Source organism: Meles meles, chromosome X, assembly GCF_922984935.1.
Source record: "Meles meles chromosome X, mMelMel3.1 paternal haplotype, whole genome shotgun sequence".
Lineage (NCBI taxonomy): Eukaryota > Metazoa > Chordata > Mammalia > Carnivora > Mustelidae > Meles > Meles meles.
The window spans coordinates 90,162,091-90,182,748 of record NC_060087.1 but is presented as its reverse complement, the minus strand read 5'-3'; the positions used below and the strand labels follow the sequence as shown (position 1 = coordinate 90,182,748).

At 44.9% G+C, this 20,658-nt stretch overlaps 1 protein-coding gene across 4 annotated transcripts in view; it reads right to left on the bottom strand.

Annotated features, from left to right (window-relative positions):
* MID2 (midline 2) overlaps positions 1–7,734 on the bottom strand; it is a 98,263-nt gene extending 90,529 nt beyond the window's left edge. Inside the window, exon 1 of one of the 4 annotated variants that reach the window (XM_045996084.1) lies at positions 7,514–7,734. Coding sequence is in view for 2 of the 4 variants with exons in the window: in XM_045996080.1 (XP_045852036.1) it covers positions 6,897–6,900 (4 nt within the window). In the remaining 2 variants the exon portion in view is untranslated. Of the gene's footprint in view, positions 1–6,896; positions 7,318–7,367; positions 7,407–7,513 lie in introns of those variants that run through there. The other 3 variants (XM_045996081.1, XM_045996080.1, XM_045996083.1) reach the window with 3 other exon arrangements.
* Positions 7,735–20,658: the final 12,924 nt, after the last annotated feature.

Sequence of the window (20,658 nt, the reverse complement as noted above, 5' to 3'; positions counted from 1 at the left end):
AAAAATACCTGGCTCCTATATCACTAAATACTTTTAAGAAAGACAGAGGGAAGCCGTAGGACAAAAATGAAACAGTGGCAAAGTGTCGCAACTTCCAGAAGTCTGTGAATCACTGATCTCTGCAGAATTAGAGTGTGCTAAAAATAAAGACACGATGTGAACCCGATAGAGTGCCACCTGATAACAGGTAATCAGGAAGCTTTTGCCAGAAAACACTATGGTTTGTCACAAAAATGCACTGATGAAACGCCTGGGAGGGCAGACCAATTGCCATGTTAAAAAACAAATGCCCACATCCGAAGACACTGATTTGTTCCCTTCTCTATCATTTAGTATGTTTATGCATTTGCCCTTGCTGGACTTTATAACTGTTTCTGCCTGCCTTATCTTCACTTTGCATCCCGTTCAGGTGGAGACCCCTAAAAAACAGAGGTTGATAAGACAGAACGATAAGAAGGTATCAGAAGGCTGTGTGAGTGAGTGAGTGGAAATACAAAAGAGGAGCTTCCGTGCAGGTGGTTAAGATAAAAATAATGCATTCTACACCTATAAAATGAAAGATTGATTTCGGCATTGCCCTCCAAATCCAGCATGCCGTCAACTCCGATCACCGAGAAAGGCTGTGATCTGCACTTGCCAGAATTCTATTATTTCAAATGTTATTTGAACATAATTAAATGCTCCTGTATTTCAGCAGTTTAGATTCGGTCTAGTTTTCATCTCCCAGGTCTGCAGAGCATGGCCCTGGGCTCTCACTACCTCCCTAAGGAACCATGGTTCCCCCCCCCCCCCCGCCCACCCCACAAACACACATCCCCTTCTTCTTCACAGAAAAACCCGAGAGTGTGAAACCAAGCCTGACCTCTGGGCTGTAGAATGAGAATTGAGTTGAGCTGCAGGACTTGTTTTAAAAACAAATTAATGGAAAATAAACATTCTTCAGGATATTAACATAAATGTCCCATGAGCTTTTCCTTAAAACACTACAAACCCATCTCCCTGCCTTAGGGGATGAGAGAATGAGTCCCAGCTTAATCTGATGTTTCCCTAACTGTAAATGTCATACAAGTTGAACTAGAATCACCACACGATCTCTTTAAGATGCTTTCCAGTTCTGACATCCAATTGTTATAGAGCTCTTGCTCTCTGTTCCCACATAGGAAAGACACGGAGGCTTTATTGAAAACTCGCTGCTCAAAACACAAATCTTATTATTGGTGTGACAAGAAAGGCTGACCAGTGAAGGGCATCATCGTGAAAGGAACAAAACGCTTTACTTTCCTGTGGCTACACCAAGATGCTGAAGGACAGTGGCTGGTTTTGCCTGTTGTACCTCAAGGAACATATAATGGGTGTTCCTACAGGACAACAGAGGGGGAGAGGAGTACGGGGGTGGGGGGGTACGAATTAACAAGAACATCTTTTGGAACTGAAAAGGAAGACAACCAAATCCTGGAATGATCTTAGTAGGAAAGGACCCCTCTAAAGCTGGGCGGAAAAAAGATCATTTGGGATCACAAAAGGCAACCAATGCATAGAATTCTTACCCTAAAAGGACATAGACTAAAAACAGAAACCCAGGAAAAAAGAGGCTAGGTGGTCAGTAAGCATAACTAATAATAGCCATCTTATATTTGTGTACCATGTGATAGTTTCAAAATGGTTCCAAAGCCATTATCTCACTTGATCCTCAAAACAGGGCCTGGTTATAGCCTGACTCTAAGCTGAATTAGCTGAGTGATCCTAGGTATACATTTAAAGTGTCTGGGCCACAGCCTCCTTATCTGTAGATTGAGAAACACTGGCTCTACCCCAGCTCACAGGCTCTTATGAGGAGCACATGAAGATAAAATAAAATTATTAACTTGCTTTACAAATAGGGAGACATTCTCATCATTCACTCACAGACAGACAGATACAAAGCGAGCTATTGAGGAAAGCAGCAAATGCTTGGAAATTCGTTCCCAAACATTTGGAAATTTGTTCCCAAACATGCGGTTGGTATGACGGAGAACAGTCACACTGCCCCGCAAGTTTTCTGGAGGACCATGTGTCTGTGGTCTTTCTTATGCTCATATGTCTCCCCTGTTAGACTGGAGTCCCCCCAAAGGGAAGAACTGTCTCTCTTCTTTTCAGCTTTTATCACGCACAAGGACAGCTGAGAACTGGAGGCTGATGACTAACTGACAGAGAGCATCAGTGCCAGTTTCTGTCTAAAAGATCATTAAAGCCTACTTAATATTTTATAGCATGTGGATTTAATGATGTTTTCTTTACAATCATTAGCTCCTAAAGCCAACCATTGGCCATTTTATATAATAGAGTCACCATAAACATTACAGTGAATATAACAATAGCAGAACTCAAAGTCCTACGTTGGCTACAAAGGCAAAAGACTAATCTCAGGAACCAAGAGGAGGATTTGCCAAGGTAACCCAGGATAACTGACAGGAATCCTAAGTACAATTCATAACACCTTTATCTTCATGCAGAATACACCAGCAGTCACAACATTGAACAAATGGAGAGCCAACTTAATCTATCTCATGCTAGCAGTACAGCTTTCCATCTGTTCTAGGACTGCTTTTCCCAAGCTCTCTTACCCTGAGCAATGTTTGTAAATGTTTAAATGTTCAGGGACACACCTGGACGGGCAGCCCTCCCCACTCCTACAGAATAAAACTGGCAATATGTGTATGTAGGGCATACTGTTGAATGTTAGGCTGAGAGCACCCCAAGTTCAGGTCAGAGACAAGGGACAGAGAACAGAAGCCTATTTGAAATCAAGCTTCTGCTCCCTGGGGAATCACATGGAGCCTAGCAACACCAAACAAAGGGCTACAGACAAAGCAATTGAGGATTCTGGACCGTAAACCATTTTTCTATCTCTAAGCTGTATACATTCACACACATCACCATCCTACATTAGCATCATCTCCCAGGCCAGACGTTATGCTCCTAACCGGGTGAATTATAAATCCTGTGATTTTTGGTTTCAGGAGGATTTGAGTTTACATAATGAGTTTGTTATCAGATCATTTGGTCTCTGTTAGAGAAAAGATCCAAAGACTGGAGACGCTGTTCATCAACCAGAGGAGTCTGACCTGCAGGAAAGAGGCTGAGACAAAGCCCGAGGTCAAGCAGTCAGAGCTCTGTGGGGAGACAAGAACCCAGGTAGGACAAGTCTTACTAATGATACTTCGCTAACCCACTTAGACTGAACCAACACCCTAGCATGCACTCAGGTGAACCCCGCGTGAAGAAGGGAGTGACGGGGTGTTGGAACATTGCTCAAAACCCCTCCACCACCCACATTGTAACCCATCTAGCAGCCTGAGCAGCTCACAGGATTTCTAGGGGAAATACAGGAGCTGGGAGATGGACTATCGAAAAGATTATGTCTGCCTATGGTCATGGAGAAGGTGAAGATATAAAAAGAGAAACGGTGGTAAAAATCTACCGACCTCTGGGGCCGACAGAAGACTTTGAGCAGAGTTTTCATTCATGGAAATGGAAAAACATATCGATCCTTGGGAGAGAGGGGAAATGAAAAGGGGACCAGCAAGCAGTCTGCACAGGGAGGATAACAGGAGCTGGAATTTCTGGTCTCAACATCACTCATCCGGTCTTCTCACTTGTTAGCGTGATCCATTATGCCAGCTGAGAAATACTTTTCTAGTCTCTGCTCTACACTGCGCGGTGATGAACCCAGTGGTTTTTGAGAGACCTGAAGTACAGAGATTACAGTAATGCCACCTGGGTACCAGTGTTGCAGTCATCAAAAATTGGACAACGGGCAACTCTCCTTGAACTGTCGTATATCCAGGATTGACCCGTTCCACGTCCTATTTTGACGATGCAATGCTCTAAGTCAAGATCGCCAGCTGATGTAAGGAGGCGTTTCACAAATACAGTGCCTTCCCCTTTGCACAGAAGACCAAAACAAACAAACAAACGTTAAATGGAAATGGAGCACCCCCTGGCCTCTTCTAGCAGCGGAGTCACATAGCCTAACAGCTAGGGAGTTGCCAAGATCCATAAAGACTGGATGACAGACACACAAGAGGCCAAGCAGGTGCCTCTGGAAATGGCCATTCAAGACACATTCTGTGCCTCAGCCCTGCCCTCACATCCTGTTTAGGGCTCTGTGCCCTGGATGGGAAAGAGAGAATCTGAGGGCTAAGAGACAGAGTATGAAGAGGACATTCTCTCCTCTTCAATAAGCCAATGAGGTTTGCTGAGTGGTAAAGACCTACTCCTTCTGCAGTCTTCTTCTCAACTGCCATGGCGTCAGCAGGTTTTATGGGAGGAGGGAGGAGGGAACAGACGGGCGCACTACCCAGAGCAATTTTTGGATGCAATTATGAGACTCCACTGGCTTTAGGATCTGCAAGTTGGAGCAAGTTGCCCTGCACTTAGAGGGATTAACTAAACCAATTTCATCTAAATCAATTTGCACTGTTCAGATGATATATTCATGAAGCAATCCAGTCACTCTGATTTGTGGCAGTGCTTCCCAGCGGTGGCCTTGCAAGGTAGAACATGCTAAATGAGAAGTCTAGTGGTCATGAAAGAGGGAGGGAAACAATCGCACCTTCATGTCCCTAGCCTCTCCCCCTGCCTTGCTCCTCCCTGTCCTACTCCTGGAGCTGCAAGTAAGGAAGCAGGCCTCAAATAAGCAGAAGGGCCAAAATTCTAGGCCAAGACTGGGGCCTCAGCCTACACAGCAGGGAACTCTGTACATTGTAGGTGCTTAATAAATATTGTTGACTCACGTTGCTAGATGCTAATCATGCTTATATTGGATGCCTAAAATTACTTATGCTGCTTTTCAGTAGAAATTAACTAACTGCCCCCATATAAGCTAAAAATGGGTGAGGTTATGTTTTCAAATGAGTCTGACTCGAACTGTTAGGTTAGAGTACATTAGATATGATTCAAACCTCAACTTAAAATAATCACCATTACTCTGCATGCCTAGTTTTATGCATGTTTTCATTCAGCTGTACAGGCCTTAGGAGCAACAACAACAAAAAAGGAGTCCTGAGTACGGTGACAGATTTGGCTCCCAGGGGGGCTAATAATGGAAAGTTAAGTTTTCCAGTAAACTAGGGTTCCTCCTTACACACAGTCAATCTATTATCCCAATAAAAGGTAAATGAAGTACTTTATTTGAAAAGCGTAATGCTGAGGGTTTATAGAACCCTTTCGTCTTCAAAGGACCAAGCTGAGACTCACAATACCCAGCACACAATATTATGCCTTTTACACAAGTGCATCAACTATGAAAGAAAGGTCATAGGGATGTCCTAAGGCCATAAAGCCAATGTAACATCAGATTTGGGACAAACTCTTTTATCGTCCTGACTCCTAGACCTGTATTTCAACCACATAAATCAAGTTGTGAGGAACAATCAGGAAAAATCTAATTCACATTATATATCTGTATTAAGTTAATTGATTGGGCAGGAATATATAAAAATAGCCAAGACTGTCTCCCCCTTAGGGCAATTAGCATGAGTGAAGAGGGGTGAAAAGGGGGACCTGAGGGTTGGGGTAATCAGCTGGGATTAAGACAGAAGGAGGGAAGGGAAGCTCCCTATTCCGCATTCCCATTCTATTGGAACATGGCCAGAGAAGTGATTAGAGTACTGGGAGGGAACAGAATAGGGTTAAAGGCAGTCCTTTATGGCCCAACTCCAGAACCCAAGGAATCAACCCACACACATTTGTCTATTTACACAGTCTCCATATATTCCTGTATAGGGCTCCTCCTCACCGACACACAACCATCACTATCCACTGGCCACACACTCAGAAATCGTCAAAAAGGCAAACCGGTTGAGAAGCATGAGGCTGCAGGGCTGGGCGGGCGGCAGGCAGAGTGCACAGGTTGGTGGGGGGGCAGTACGGGGGACAGATGGGTTCTGGTGGGACATCTGGGTGGGCAGGTAGGTGTGTGATGACGCAGGAAGAAGGCAAGTGAGCTGAGCGCGAAGGCGGGTAGGGGAGTGTGCAAGAGAGAAAGTGAAGAAACTAAGGACACCAGGATCCCAATTTCCTGCTCTGCGAAACCAAAACACACACACACAACAACAACAACAACTACGCCTCCAAGAACTAACGCTCTACAAAGTACTAAGTAACCTAAACCTTAACGTCACTAAAAAATGTTTCTGTAAATCCACTCCGCCGTTATTTACTTAATTCTTACGAGCCAGGAATGGAAAAACCCCACCTCTGCCCTGTTCGGTCGCAGTCTGTCCTCTGGACATATGTAAGTTTTCCCTCTCCCCCACCGGGCTGCTTTCACAGCTAGGCCAGAAATAAGGAACCACCCAGACCAAGACTGGAGGATCGCTTCCCTGGCAGAAAAGGGATTAAGTTTCTCCGGGCCTCCCCGCCAGCAGGGTGTCCGCAGCATCTCCCCGCTGCTGCAGCTGCCGCCGCGGGGTGGAGGGCCGGCCGCGGGGCGCCGCCCGGGCCGCGGAGGCTGCGGGCCGCCGGAGCGTGGGAAGGCGGCGGTGCCCTTTCCCAGACTCGCGCCCCGGCGCCGGGGGAGCGGCCCCACTGCCCTGCGCCGGGCCGGTCAGGGCGCTGGAGGCCTCGGGCCGCCCCCGCCCCGCACCCCGGAGTGCAAACTCTGTCCCAAGAGGGCAGCGACGGGCGCCCGGGCCAGGCCAGGGATGGCCCCCGCGGCCCCCGCCCCGCCGCTGCCGCCACCTCGAACCTCGCGGGCCCCGTCACCCCGCCCCTCCGGGCCCCGGAGCCCTTGGCCCGCGTCGGGCCCCGGCGGCACCTGAGAGGCGGCCAGAGCCGAAGCCGGAGCTCGGGCCGTGCTTCGCGCGGGCAGTGGCGCTTGGCTCCCGCGGCCGCGGCGAGGGGGCGCGTTTTACCCATAGCGTTCTGGGGTGCCAGCCATCTCCTCCGCGCACCCGAGGGCGCCCAGCGCTCGCCTGCCTCCGCCGGGAGCTGGCTCGGGCTCCGGCGCCAGCTCCTGGGGCCGCCGCGCCGCCGACGCTGCTGCTCTAGGCCGCCGCCCGCCTTCGCCTTCGCCGCCGCCGCGCAGCAGCCGGGATCCGCCCGCCTGCGCGCCCCGCCAGGGACAGCACGGCGGCCGCGACGCTACCGCAGCTGGGTCTCCCGAGCCAAACTTAAGAGTTTTCACCCTTTAGTCCAGGGGCAGCACCATGACACCGCGGCAGCACCACACTGTCATTTCCGCCGCCGCAGAGGAAAAAAAAAAAAAAAAGGCGATCCCTACGAAAAGGGGGGTGGGGGGCAAACAGGGATGGAGCTGGCGCCCCGAGGGACCACTGGGAAGGGTCCCCGGCAGCAGGGGCGCTCGGCCACCTTCCCGGGCTCACCTTCCGCCGCCCCCGCGGCTCCCAGCTCCCCCAGCCCCTCCCGCGGAGGCGCGTTTACATGTTTTCTCCCTTGGCTGGAGTGACCGGAGAAACCTGAGCAAGCAAAGGCAGCGGGTGGGTGGGGTTCGGGTTACTACTGTACCTACCAGCTGATTCCAGCAGCCTTTTCTCCAGCGCCCTGTCATCTTGAAGGAAGACACGCCGAGAGGGGTCCGAGCGGGCGTGTGTGTGTGTGTGTGTGTGTGTGTGTGTGTGTGTGCGCGCGCAAAAGAGAGAGAGAGAGAGCGAGAGCGAGCGAGCGCAGAATGTGTGTGAAATGCTGAAGGAAGACTGTGGCCAAACTCTTCTCCCACCCGCCAGCCCCCTGGTCCCACAAGCCACCAGGTTAGAACAAGGAAAAGGCCATTGCAACTGGCAATGAGAAGAGAGTGCCTGGGTCCACTGCACTGGTCCTCAGATGAAGCTTCTTTAAGGCAAAGTTAACTACAGAGTAAAACAAAAATAGTGGAGGAGACAGAAAAGGGCAGACAATTGAAGGAAACCCAACCCCTCTTTCTTTTTACAAAGGGAGAATGCCTGTGCTTTATTGGCCTTGGGCAGAAGTTGTGGGGATGGATTAAAGCCACCAAAATTTAAAAACAAAATAAAACGAAACACAAGAAAGTAGTTTTTCGTTTGCATATTCAAATCCTTGATAGGCAAAACAAGAGGGTGCTTAAAGAGGACAATGGGGCAGATGCCAGCTATCCAGGTATGATGTCCCTAAAAAGTTAATTGGTCCATCTGGAACCCAGAAGCCTCATTGGTCTGGAGTTAGCCTGTCAGCTGACCTGTTATTGGCTCAGAGACCACCACCCCACTCACAAAAAGGATGGGAGAGGAAAGAAGGACGATGCCCCTGAGGAGATTCTACACCTAACATGGGATAAAAGGGGGGAGATAAAGGGAGAAAATGAAGGAAACACCTTCCCCCACCACACACACACATAAGCCTCCCATTACTGTGCATGGGAAGTAGTCCAAAAAAATTAAGGTAGCTCTGGGAGTATCCCATCAGGGAACCAATAGCAATTAGCCAACACCCCTGTTAAACAATGTGCTAGAGAGCACTGAGGTGGAAACGAAGACAAAAATCACAACCAGGCTATCCTGATGAAAAATCTGACCCTAAAAGAAATAAAAGTTAATGAGTCACACAAAAACACAGGCAAATGAAAGCAGAAAGAGACAAGTAGGACTACATCAGACTTAAAAACTTCTGCATGGCAGAAGAATTAACCATGAAAAGATGCAAATAGGGAGAAACTGTTGACAAACCACATGTCTGATAAGGGGTTAGTATCCAAAATATATAAAGAGCTCCCATAACCCAATAACAAAACAAATAACCCAACTAAAAAACAGCCAAAGGACTTGAATAGACATTTCTTCCAAGGAGATAGACAAATGGCCAAGCATTTGAAAAGATGCGAAATATCACTAATCATCAGCAAATTGCCAATCAGAACCACAATGAGGTATCACCTCACACCAGTTAGGATGGCTATTATTTTAAAAACAACCCAACAAACAGAAAGTAAAAAGTGTTGGCGAGGATCTAGAGAAACTGGAGCCCTTGTACACTGTTGCTGGGAGTGTGAAATGATACAACTGCTCCGGAAAACAGTATGGAAGTTCCTCAAAAAATTAAAAATAGAACTACCATATGATCCAGCAATCCCTCTTCTGGAACTATAGCCAAAAGAGTTGAAAGCAAAATCTCAAAGACAGATTTGCACCTTCACCTTCATTGCAGCACTACTAACACGAGACACAAGGTCGGAGCAACCTACATGCCCTGGGGCAGATTAAAGGATAAAGAAAATGTGGCATATACATCCAGTACAATGAGGCATGTACATGTCAGCCTTGGAAAAGGAAGGAAATCTTGGCATATGCTAGGACATGGATGAACCTCGAGGATCATATGCCGAGTGAAACAAGCCAGTCACAGGAGGACAAATACTGCATGATTCCACTTATAGGAGGTATCTAAAATAGTCGAACTCATAGACACAGAAAATCGAATGGTGGGTGCAGTGGGGAGGTGTTGTTCTATGGATGTGGAGTTTCCGTCATGTAGGACTGGGGTGTATGTGTGGTGGGGCGTGATGGGGGTAGATTTCCGGGGAATCCATTGCACAACAATGTGCACGTAGCTGACAGTATTGCACTGTACACTAAGAAACGGTGGAGAGGGTGGATTTTATGTCATGTGGGTTTTTGCCACAAGAAAAAAATTAATTTTTTCAAAAGCTGAGTCAGAAGGAAACTGATCTTAGCATAACGGAGAAGTGAATAAAGACGAATTATATGTATGTCTTATACCTATCTCTCTCAAGGGTTGTTAAATGAAAACAGCAAGTGTTGTATGGTTTGCTACAACTGTGAAAAGCTGATTACATTGGTTGCCTGAGGGTCAAGCATAGGAGGAAGTATTTAACATCGTATACGCCCTTCTGTACTGCTTGCATTTTTTATAATGTCCCTGTATTACCTTTTCAAAAACAATTTTAAAAGAACAAGGAGCATAGAGAAGGAAAATAGAACAGAGGATACCAGGGACTGAAGGGAGAGGAGAATATGGAGTTAACTGTTCAGTGGCTACAGAGTTTCTGTTTGGAATAATGACAAAGTGCTAGAACTAGATAGTGGTGGGACTTAACGCAACCTTGTGAATATACTGATTGCCACTCAAAAATGGTTAGAATGGTAAATTTGATGTGATGTCTATTTTACCATAATAAAATTTCTTTTTAAATTAAAAGAACAAGGACATATACAGAACAGGTAGAGATCATTGTATTTGTGTAAGAAAACAAATATACAGTTGACCTTGAACCACGTGGGTCCCCTTATGCACAGATATTTTTTATAGTACAGTACTGTAACATATTTTCCTCATGATTTCCTTAATTACATTTTCTTTTCTCTAGCTTACTCTGAGAATACAGCTGTATTTCCAGAGTGCCTGGGTGGCTCAGTTGGTTGAGTGTCAGGCTCTTGATTTCTGCTTGGGTCATGATCTCAGCATCATGAGATCAAGCCCCATGACTGGGCTCTGTGCTCAGTGGGGAGTCTGCTTGAGATTCTTTCCCTTTCCCTCCGCTCCTCCCACCTCCACTAGTGCTCTGTCTCTCAAATAAATACTCTTTAAGAAATCCGGCTTTATTGTACACCTGAAACTAATATAACACTGTATGTTAACTATACTGGAATTAAAAGAAAAACTTAATAAAAATGTAGAAAAAAAAGAATATGGTATATAATGCATATAACATACAAAATACATGTTAATCAACTGTGTTAGCAGTAAGACTTCTGCTCAATGTTAAGCTATTAGTTACATTTTTGGGAAGTCAGAATTTATACATGGATTTTCAAGTGCACAGGGGTCTGGACCTCTAACCTCTGTGTTGTTCAACCATTAACCTATGTAAATGCAAGTAAATGCACAGAAAAGAATGTGGGAGCACATCAAAAAATAGTGGGAGCCTGGAATTATGGTGGGTATTGAGAGGATTTTTTTGGGTTTGAGTCTATATATTTTATAACTGTTTGAATATCCTGCAATGAGAATTTCTTTTGTAGTTAAACATTGTTTTAAGTTATGTCTCAGAAAAACCCCAAGTTGAGTCAGAAGTCAATTGATCCCTTAGAATTCTTTATCCTCACTGGATATGATCTCTGCAGAGAGCTGGAGAATTTTCAAAAACATGAAGACGTGACCCCTTTGGTCACAGACAACCGAGCCAAGCTTGCTAGCTCTTGGCAGCACAGTCCTTCAGAGGACATTTGCTTTTAAAGGCCTTTACCATCCTTCAGATACCACCCTCTCCTTCACTTTTTAGCAGTCTCCCCTCCACCTGAGTTTTTAAAAAAGATTTTATTTATCAGAGAGAGAGAGTGGCAGGCAGAGGCAGAAGCAGACTCCCCACGGACCGGGGAGCCTGATGGGAGACTCCATCCTAGAACTCTGGGATCATGACCTGAGCCCAAGGCAGACACTCAACCAACTGAGCCACCCAGGCATCCCATTCCTCCACCTGAGTTTCCAGTGCTTTCAAGCTCATCCCTGGCCAGAGTCCCATGCAGAGTGCTGGAACCCCACCTTCCCTCCCCAGATACCAGCCCATATTCAGGACCTTTCCTTTCCCTCAACAAAACTTAAAACCACTTCTGGGTCCGTTTCACAAAAGACCTTACTTAATTAAGGATTTCAGTCAACTAATTTGAGCAAAATGTTAATAACTCCATTTGTCTCTTTATTGGTAGATAATGTTTTAATTTTAACAAAGGCCTTCAATGTATTAACTCAAAGGAATGACTAATAGTGTGTGTGGGTGGGGATTGGAGGGGTGGGGGAGATTTTGCTAATCACATCACATAGCAGAGGCTTTGAAAATATCCCCATGTTCAGTGGTTTTATGCAAATTATCGCTGTAAATGTATGAAAGTAAATGTTTCGTATCTGGCAAGAGATGCAAAATGGGCTGGGAGTATGTGATGAAATTATTTGTTTATAATTATTTAATGGTTACCTTGGTATAGAACATGTGTTGATCCTATTATTAAAATAAATCAGATCCATGGGGGGAAAAAGATGTTTGACACATTCTGCTTGAGGTGTTGAATTGAATTAATCCGAAGTTGACTCACCACACCACTGTCTAGAGCATGAAAGGGACAGCTCATGGGCTCTCTTTTTTTTCCAGCTAAGAATTGGAGAGGAGGAGAGGGGGAATGACTCTAGATACTTTCTACAGAGAGAAGCACAGAGCTCCGTCTGTTTCAGAAGGAAAAAAATCACAGAAGGGAGATTTTGTTGCAGAAGAGAATTGTGGCTTCTGCAGAAGGGAACCTTCATACTGCTCTCTAAAGAAACAGCTAGTTGTCTGAAATCCAGAGGTTTGCCAAGGGCTTTTCTAACCAGGAGGCTCTTAACAGGATGGTGAGAAGAAAGGTACTTTGGCATAGGCTCATCAATAGGACATTGTTCTAAAACTACTTGTGAACCGGCCATTTCATGGCTTAAGAGACAGTGGTTCAAAATAAATATGTTCCCGGTATGGAGAAATGGCACGTTCCTGATATTTTCTTATCCTCCTTTGATCTATATTTTGGTACTGCTTTTTATTAATTTTTAATTTATCTGAATTGTTCGTTACAAGGCCCGCATATTCTTTCATGTTTATATTACGTCGGTAAATAGTTTCCTGGAATTTTTTAAAGATTATTTATTTATTTATTTGAGAGAGAGAGAGAGAGAGTGCACTCAGGAGCAGGAGGGAAAGGCAAAAGCAGACTCCCCGCTGAGCAGGGAGCCGGAGGTGGGGCGTGATCCCATGACACTGGGATCATGACCTGAGCCTAAGGGCGACACTTAACCGACTGAGGCACCCAGATGCCCCTTTCCTGGAGTTCTAATTAGTCTTCAGGCCCGAGTCTAAACGTTCCTACTGGCCATGCCTTCTTTTTTTTTTTTAAAGATTTTATTTATTTATTTGACAGAGAGAGATCACAAGTAGACAGAGAGGCAGGTAGAGAGAGTGAGAGGGAAGCAGGCTCCCTGCCAAGCAGAGAGCCCGATGTGAGACTTGATCCCAGGACCCTGAGATCATGACCTGAGCCGAAGGCAGCGGCTTAAACCACTGAGCCACCCAGGCGCCCCTGGCCATGCCTTCTTAACCAGTGCCCCAGGTCACTTAGCTTCTGGCCTCATACCACATTCTCCATAGTTTTTCTACATCTCACTGCCTGTTCCTCAGGTTCTGTTCTTTCCTCCTCCTGCTCTTCTGTCTCCAAAGGTTGGTGTGTCCCTAGACTCAGTTCTTGGCTCTGTTCTCCATCTCCACTCACTCCTTCCCTGGGTGACCTTCTCTGCTCCCACGGCTTTAAGTACAATCTCCATTTTATCCCTCCACCTCAGATCTCTCCCGAGTCCCTATGTGCATAGCCACCTGGCTATTTTACATTTCCATCTGGAGACCTCACAGACGGCTGTAGCTTAATGTGACTGAAGGAGAGCTCTTGGTTTCCACTCTTCCCCATCTCATTAAACGGCACCACCTGGCTGTTCAAATCAGATACCGGGATGTCATCCTTGCCACCCTCTCCTCTCCTCTCCCCAACATCCAACGTTCAACCCATTGAGTCTTGTTTGGGTCTCCCTGCTTCCACTTTTGACACTTTGTAGTCAGTACTGTGGCCAGAGCAATCTTTTTATTTATTTTTATGTATATACTTTTTGGAGAGAGAGAGAGATAGAAAAAGCACACGAGCAAGGGGGAGGGGCAGAGGGAGAGGGAGAAAGAGAATCTGAAGCAGGCTCCACACTCAGCTCAGAGCCCGAGGTGGGGCTCAATCTCACCGCCCTGAGATCATGCCCTGAGCTGAAATCAAGAGTCAGATGCTTAACCAACTGAGCCCCCTAGGGACCCCCAAAGTGATCTTTTTAAAATGGAAATACGATATTTTACTCCTTCTTCTCACTGCCATTAGCATCAAATTCAGGTTGCTTAATGCGCTCTCTTAAGACATGGCATTAGCTGGCCCCTGCCTACCTCTCCAACCTTACCCTGTTCTGCTTTCGCTCTTACTGCAATCCAAGCACAGTGGCCTTCTGACATGCCTTGAACCACAAGCTCTTGGCGACCCCAGGGACTTTGCATGTTCCCTTCCATCTGCTGGATACTCCTTCTACTCACCACATGGCTGTCTAAGTCCTTCTCTTAGGACCTTAGAGAAGCCTTCCCTGACCACTTTATCTAAAGTAACCCTTTCACATTATTCTCTAACACAACATTCTATTTCTTTCCTTCAGGGCACTTATCATTAGCTAAAATTACCGTCTGTGTCTATTATATGTCCTCCTCCATACACGAGCACATGAGCACATATATTCCACAAGAACAAGAACCTTGTCTGTCTCTATCACTCGTGTGGTATCTCCAACCCCTGGAACAGAAGCTGGCTCATGGTAAGTACTAATGTTTGCTGGATGAATGGCAGTAACCAAGAAAGATAGTGCTCCAGAGACCACCCTTACATGCCCAATACAGATTTACCCCAGTCTTCAATCTGCAGTGAGAATCCAACACATGGAAAGACTTTTTGGCGGAACTAGTGCATTTGTAGCAGATTCATGCTGGGAGACCAGACACATTACTCGGGGCCTCGAGTACCTACCCGCCAGCAATTTTCAAACTGACTCAAGAAACTCTAGTGCCCCTCAAGATAGTAACAGGCATTCTAAGGGAAAAAAAAGGATTTAGACAAAGAAGTTTAGGAAATCCTACAGCAGTGAACAGCACCCGTTAGCATATCAAGACTTTAAGAATTAATGCCAGACATAAAACCTATCTTAGCTTTATTTAGCATTTCCCAAATATGTTTGACCATGGAACTTTTATGAATATCTCGTAGGACACTAACATCTCTCAAAATGTGGTTTTGGAAATACCATCGCTGTAGATATATAGGCATCGATATTTGGTCCATAGATATGTATAGGTCTCCCCTGCTCCCCGAAAGCACAGCACTCCTATAAAACCTTTCTTAACCCAAAATGGCAATGGCAAACAAGGGGCAATGGCAAAGAAACAACCACAAAATTATATGGAAAATTTTTAGAGGCCCCCAAAAATAACCTCTCATAGGTGTTTCTGATATCCTAGGACACATCTTGCTAACAGACACACAAAATAAGTCAAGATAAATCACAGATGTTCAACGACGTGGTTCAAAGTTATGGTGGCTTGGCGCTAAGATGCTGAGGGTTGGTCCAGGGGAAGGAGCTGGGCGGTGTCCCTCTTGCTGTGTGGGAATATATGCTGCCTCTATAAGGGTTCGTTTTGAAACACTGAGCACTATTTTCTTTTTTCTTTTTTTTAAAGATTGTATTGATTTATTTGACAGAGAGAAAGAGCACAAACAGGGGGAGCAGCAAATAGAGGGAGAGGGAGAAGCAGGTTCCCTGTCGAGCAAGGAGCCCCATGCAGGGCTTAATTCCAGGATCCTGGGATCATGACCTGAGCCGAAGGCAGACACCCAACCGACTGAGACACCTAGGTGCCCTGAGCGCTATTTTTGATTTTCATCTCTTCAGGTTTTGTTTTTTGTTTTTTGGTTTTGTTTTGTTTTGGTTTGGTTTTTTTGGCTAGTGAAAACAGAGGCTAATGTAGGTCTTTCATGAATGCAAAATGGGGTACTTTCAAAAACCAAGAATAACCTGTATAATAGACATGAATGAGAGTTTACTTAAGATCCATGACCATAAGTTCCAACTCAAAGATATCCGTTAAATGAGGTTGAGTGGGATTCAAATTTTATTTTTATTTTTTTAAAGATTTTATTTATTTATTTGAGAGAGAAAACAGGGAGCAGGGAGGAGGAGGGAGAAGCAGGCTCCCTGCTTAGCAGGAAGCCCAACATGGGGCTAGATCCCAGGACCCTGGGAACATGACCTGAGCCTAAGGTGGACGCTTAACCAACTGAGCCACCCAGGTGCTCCTGGGATTCAAATTTTAAACAAGGCATTAATGGGGGTAGTGCCTTCTGTTGATATAGACCTATTAGGAAGGCACTGTCCTGTGAGGGGTTAAGAGTGCTGCTCTAATCAGTGGCTTTCTTATACACCAACAATGAAAATACAGAAAGGGAAATTAGAGAATCGATTCCATTTACTATAGCACCAAGAACCATAAGATACCTGGGCATAAACCTAACCAAAGAAGTAAAGGACCTGTACTCAAGGAACTACAGAACACTCATGAAAGAAACTGAAGAAGACACAAAAAGATGGAAGACTGTTCCATGCTCTTGGATTGGAAGAATAAACATTGTTAAAATGTCTATACTGCCTAGAGCAATCTATACTTTTAATGCCATTCCGATCAAAATTCCACCGATATTTTTCAAAGAGCTGGAGCAAATAATCCTAAAATTTGTATGGAGCCAGAAGAGACCCCGAATTGCTAAGGAAATGTTGAAAAACAAAAACAAAACTGGCGGCATCACGTTACCCGATTTCAAGCTTTACTACAAAGCTGTGATCACCAAGACAGCGTGGTACTGGCATAAAAACAGACACATAGAACAGTGGAACAGAGTGGAGAGCCCAGATATGGACCCTCAACTCTATGGTCAAATAATCTTCGACAAAACAGGAAAAAATATTCAATGGAAAAAAGACAGTCTCTTCAATAAATGGTGCTGGGAAAACTGGACAGCGATATGTAGAAGAATGAAACTCGACCATTCTCTTACACCGTACACAAAGATAAACTCGAAATGGATAAAAGACCTCAACGTGAGACAGGAATCTATCAGAATCCTAGAGGAGAACATAGGCAGTAACCTCTTCGATATCAGCCACAGCAACTTCTTTCAAGATATGTCTCCAAAGGCCAAGGAAACAAAAGCAAAAATGAACTTTTGGGACTTCATCAAGATCAAAAGCTTCTGCACAGCAAAGGAAACAGTCAACAAAACAAAGAGGCAACCCACGGAATGGGAGAAGATATTTGCAAAAGACAGTACAGACAAAAGGTTGATATCCAGGATCTATAAAGAACTTCTCAAACTCAACACACACAAAACAGATAATCATATCAAAAAATGGGCAGAAGATATGAACAGACACTTCTCCAATGAAGACATACAAATGGCTATCAGACACATGAAAAAATGTTCATCATCACTAGCCATCAGGGAGATTCAAATTCAAACAACATTGAGATACCACCTAACACCAGTTAGAATGGCCAAAATTAGCAAGACAGGAAACAACGTGTGTTGGAGAGGATGTGGAGAAAGGGGAACCCTCTTACACTGTTGGTGGGAATGCAAGTTAGTGCAGCCACTTTGGAGAACAGTGTGGAGATTCCTGAAGAAATTAAAAATAGAGCTTCCCTATGACCCTGCAATTGCACTGCTGGGTATTTACCCCAAAGATACAGATGTAGTGAAAAGAAGGGCCATTTGTACCCCAATGTTTATTGCAGCAATGGCCACGGTCGCCAAACTGTGGAAAGAACCAAGATGCCTTCAACGGACGAATGGATAAGGAAGATGTGGTCCATATACACAATGGAGTATTATGCCTCCATCAGAAAGGACGAATACCCAACTTTTGTAGCAACATGGACGGGACTGGAAGAAATTATGCTGAGCGAAATAAGTCAAGCAGAGAGAGTCAAGTATCATATGGTCTCACTTATTTGTGGAGCATAACAAATAACATTGAGGACATGGGGAGATGGAGAGGAGAGGGAGTTGAGGGAAACTGGAAGGGGAGATGAACCATGAGAGACTATGGACTCTGAAAAACAACCAGAGGGTTATGAAGGGGCGGCAGGGGGATGGGGGTGGGGTGGGAGGTTGAGGAACCAGGTGGTGGGTAATAGGGAGGGCACGTACTGCATGGAGCACTGGGTGTGATGCCAAAACAATGAACACTGTTATGCTGTAAATAAACAAATAAAAATAAATATTAAAAAAAAAAAAAGAGTGCTGCTCTAAAGTAGTTCAAACCTTCTGGCCTGACTTAGTCACTCCCTGAGGCTATTGAGAACTTGCAACTAAGATCAATGAACTACTGTCACCCGGAAATCATCGGACACACAGGAGAAGTGCCAGTACCAGACCCTCCAAGACTAGAGATGAACTACTTTCAAATGGAGCAAGAAAGTAGATTTTGCAAATTACAGACAAGATTCATATCACTCTTCTTCCTCTTACCTGTTTCTTCTCACCTATGCATCTTTCTGTCTACGGCTTTTGCATTAGCCGTTTCTTCTGCCTAAAGCACGGGTGGGCAAACTTTTTCTGCAGAGCCAAACAGTAAATATTTTAGGATTTGTCGGGCCACTGGTCTCTTCTTCCTCTTACCTGTTTCCTCATACCTATGCATCTTTCTGTCTAGGGCCTTTGCATTGGCAGTTTCCTCTGCCTAAAAAGCACAGGTGGGCAAACTTTTTCTGTGGAGTCATATACTAAATATTTTAGGCTTTGTCTGGCCATCTGATCTCTGTCACAATGGCTCAGCTCCTTGCAAAGGCAGCCATAGATAATGCATAAACAGTAAAACTTTATTTACAAAAACAGGCTGTGGGCCGGATTTGGCCCTAGGGCCACAGGTGCTCAACGTGGAGTGTATTTTGCCAGGACTGTGAACATAGCTAACAAAATACAGAATTCAGCTCAGATATCATTGTCTCCCAGTAAACGATTCAAATCAAACTATGAATTTACTTGCTTTCAAATTGCCCTATTTTAATTCTTTCCATTGCAGTTATCACTAACATATTTTCTTGTGTTGACTTGTCTCCCCACACCCACACATACCAGGATAATAACAGACACTTTCTTTTGAGCTCTTACTCTGCACCTGGCACTGTTTAAAGCATTTTACATGTATTAGCTCTTTCAATTTTAATAATAACCTCCTGACAATAATTCTCCATGTCCCCATTTTATAGATGAAGAAACTAAGGCTGAAATTAAGTAATTTGCCCACGTGGTCACATTGTTTAGCAGGTAGTGATTCCAGGATCTAGAACCAGCTCATAAGCATTATGTTATTGGAATACTGGGATTTAATATAAGAAATAAATATTTGGTCTTTGTTCCTGCGTCCAGCACAGAGCTTCTAAAACTCTTTGGAATTTCCGAAGTGAGGGGAGCAGGAAAATATGTCTTTTGTTATGTTAATGAGATGACTTTTGAACCACACCTAAAGATGGGGGCTGCTTGCCAAGACAGCCAGCCCTGTGATTAGAGGGCTGGAACTTTCAGTTCCTCCTCCCCCACCCCTGACCTCCTGGGAGGGAAAGGGCTGGAGGTTGAATCAATCAGCAAAGGGCAGTTATTTAATCAATCATGCCTATATATGAAGGCAAAAAGACCAGGTTGGGGAGCATCCAGGCTGGTGATCACATGCTGATGTGGGAGATTGGGCTATGGAAGAGGGCATAGAAATTCTGTGCTGCTTCCCCTGTACTTTGTCCTATGCTTCTCTTCCATCTAGCTATTCCTAAATTGTATCTTCTTTAAAAAGATTTATTATTTATTTTAGAGAGAGAGAGAGTACATGCACAAATGTGAGCAGGAGGAGGGGCAGAGGGAGAGAAACTCCAGCAGACTCCATGCTAAGCACAGAACCCAATGCAGGGCTCAATCCCACGATCCCAAGATCGTGAACTGAGCCGAAATCAAGAGTCATATGCTTAACTGACTGGGTCATCTAGGCATTCTCCCCCCCCCAAAATTATATCTTTTTATAATAAACTGGTAATCTAGTAAGTAAAATGTTTCTTTGAGTTCTGAGCAAATGAACCAAAGAAGGGGGTTCCTGGAACCCTCCATCTCTAGCCATGGGTCAGAAGCACAGGAGACAACCTGGACTTGTGATTGGCATCTGAAGTGCAGAAGAGGGCAATCTTGTAGGACTGAGCCCTTCACCAGTAGATTCTGACACTATGTCCAGGTAGACAGTGTCAGAATTGCATTGAATGTAGGATACACAGCTAATGTCAAAGAATCACTTGATGGTGTGGGGGAAAACTTCCACCCATTGGAACTGGAGTCAGAATCATAGCTATGGTGCACCTCAATTATAAGCTCCATGAGGGCAGCAATTTTTGTCTGTCTCGTTTACCAATGATAAACCTGGAACAGAGTCTAGAACAATGCCTGGTGTACAGCAAGTGCTCCATAAGTATTTGCTTAATGAACATTCTGGAATGCTCAGATTATTAAAGCGAGGCAGTTGTCACTAAGAATGAGTTAACTGAACCTGATTTCCTTCTTTGATGAGGCTAATCAGTAGAGAGAACAAGGAAATGGGAATAGAACTTTGCATTTCCTTCATTTTTAGAAAAGCATTAAACAAGGTCTTTCCTGGAACCCTTACTTTACTCAATCCTTTAGTGTCATTTAACACTGCTGCTCTCTTCTTTCTTTTTTGGGTTTCCACGACACCATACTTTCCTAGTTCCCTTCACACCTCTATAACTATTCTTACTTTGTCCTTGGCATGATCCTCCTTCTCCATCAACATGTAGGTGTTGACCAGTATCTCATTCTCGATCCTTGGTTCTTCCCACTTTCCAGATTCTCCCTGATGGCCCCATCCTTTCCCATTGTTTCTATTTTTACCTTTGTTCTGATGACACCCAAATCTACATCTCCAGGACAGAACTTACCCTGAGCCTTAAAAATATCCCACAGGTACCTCAAGTTTAACATGTCC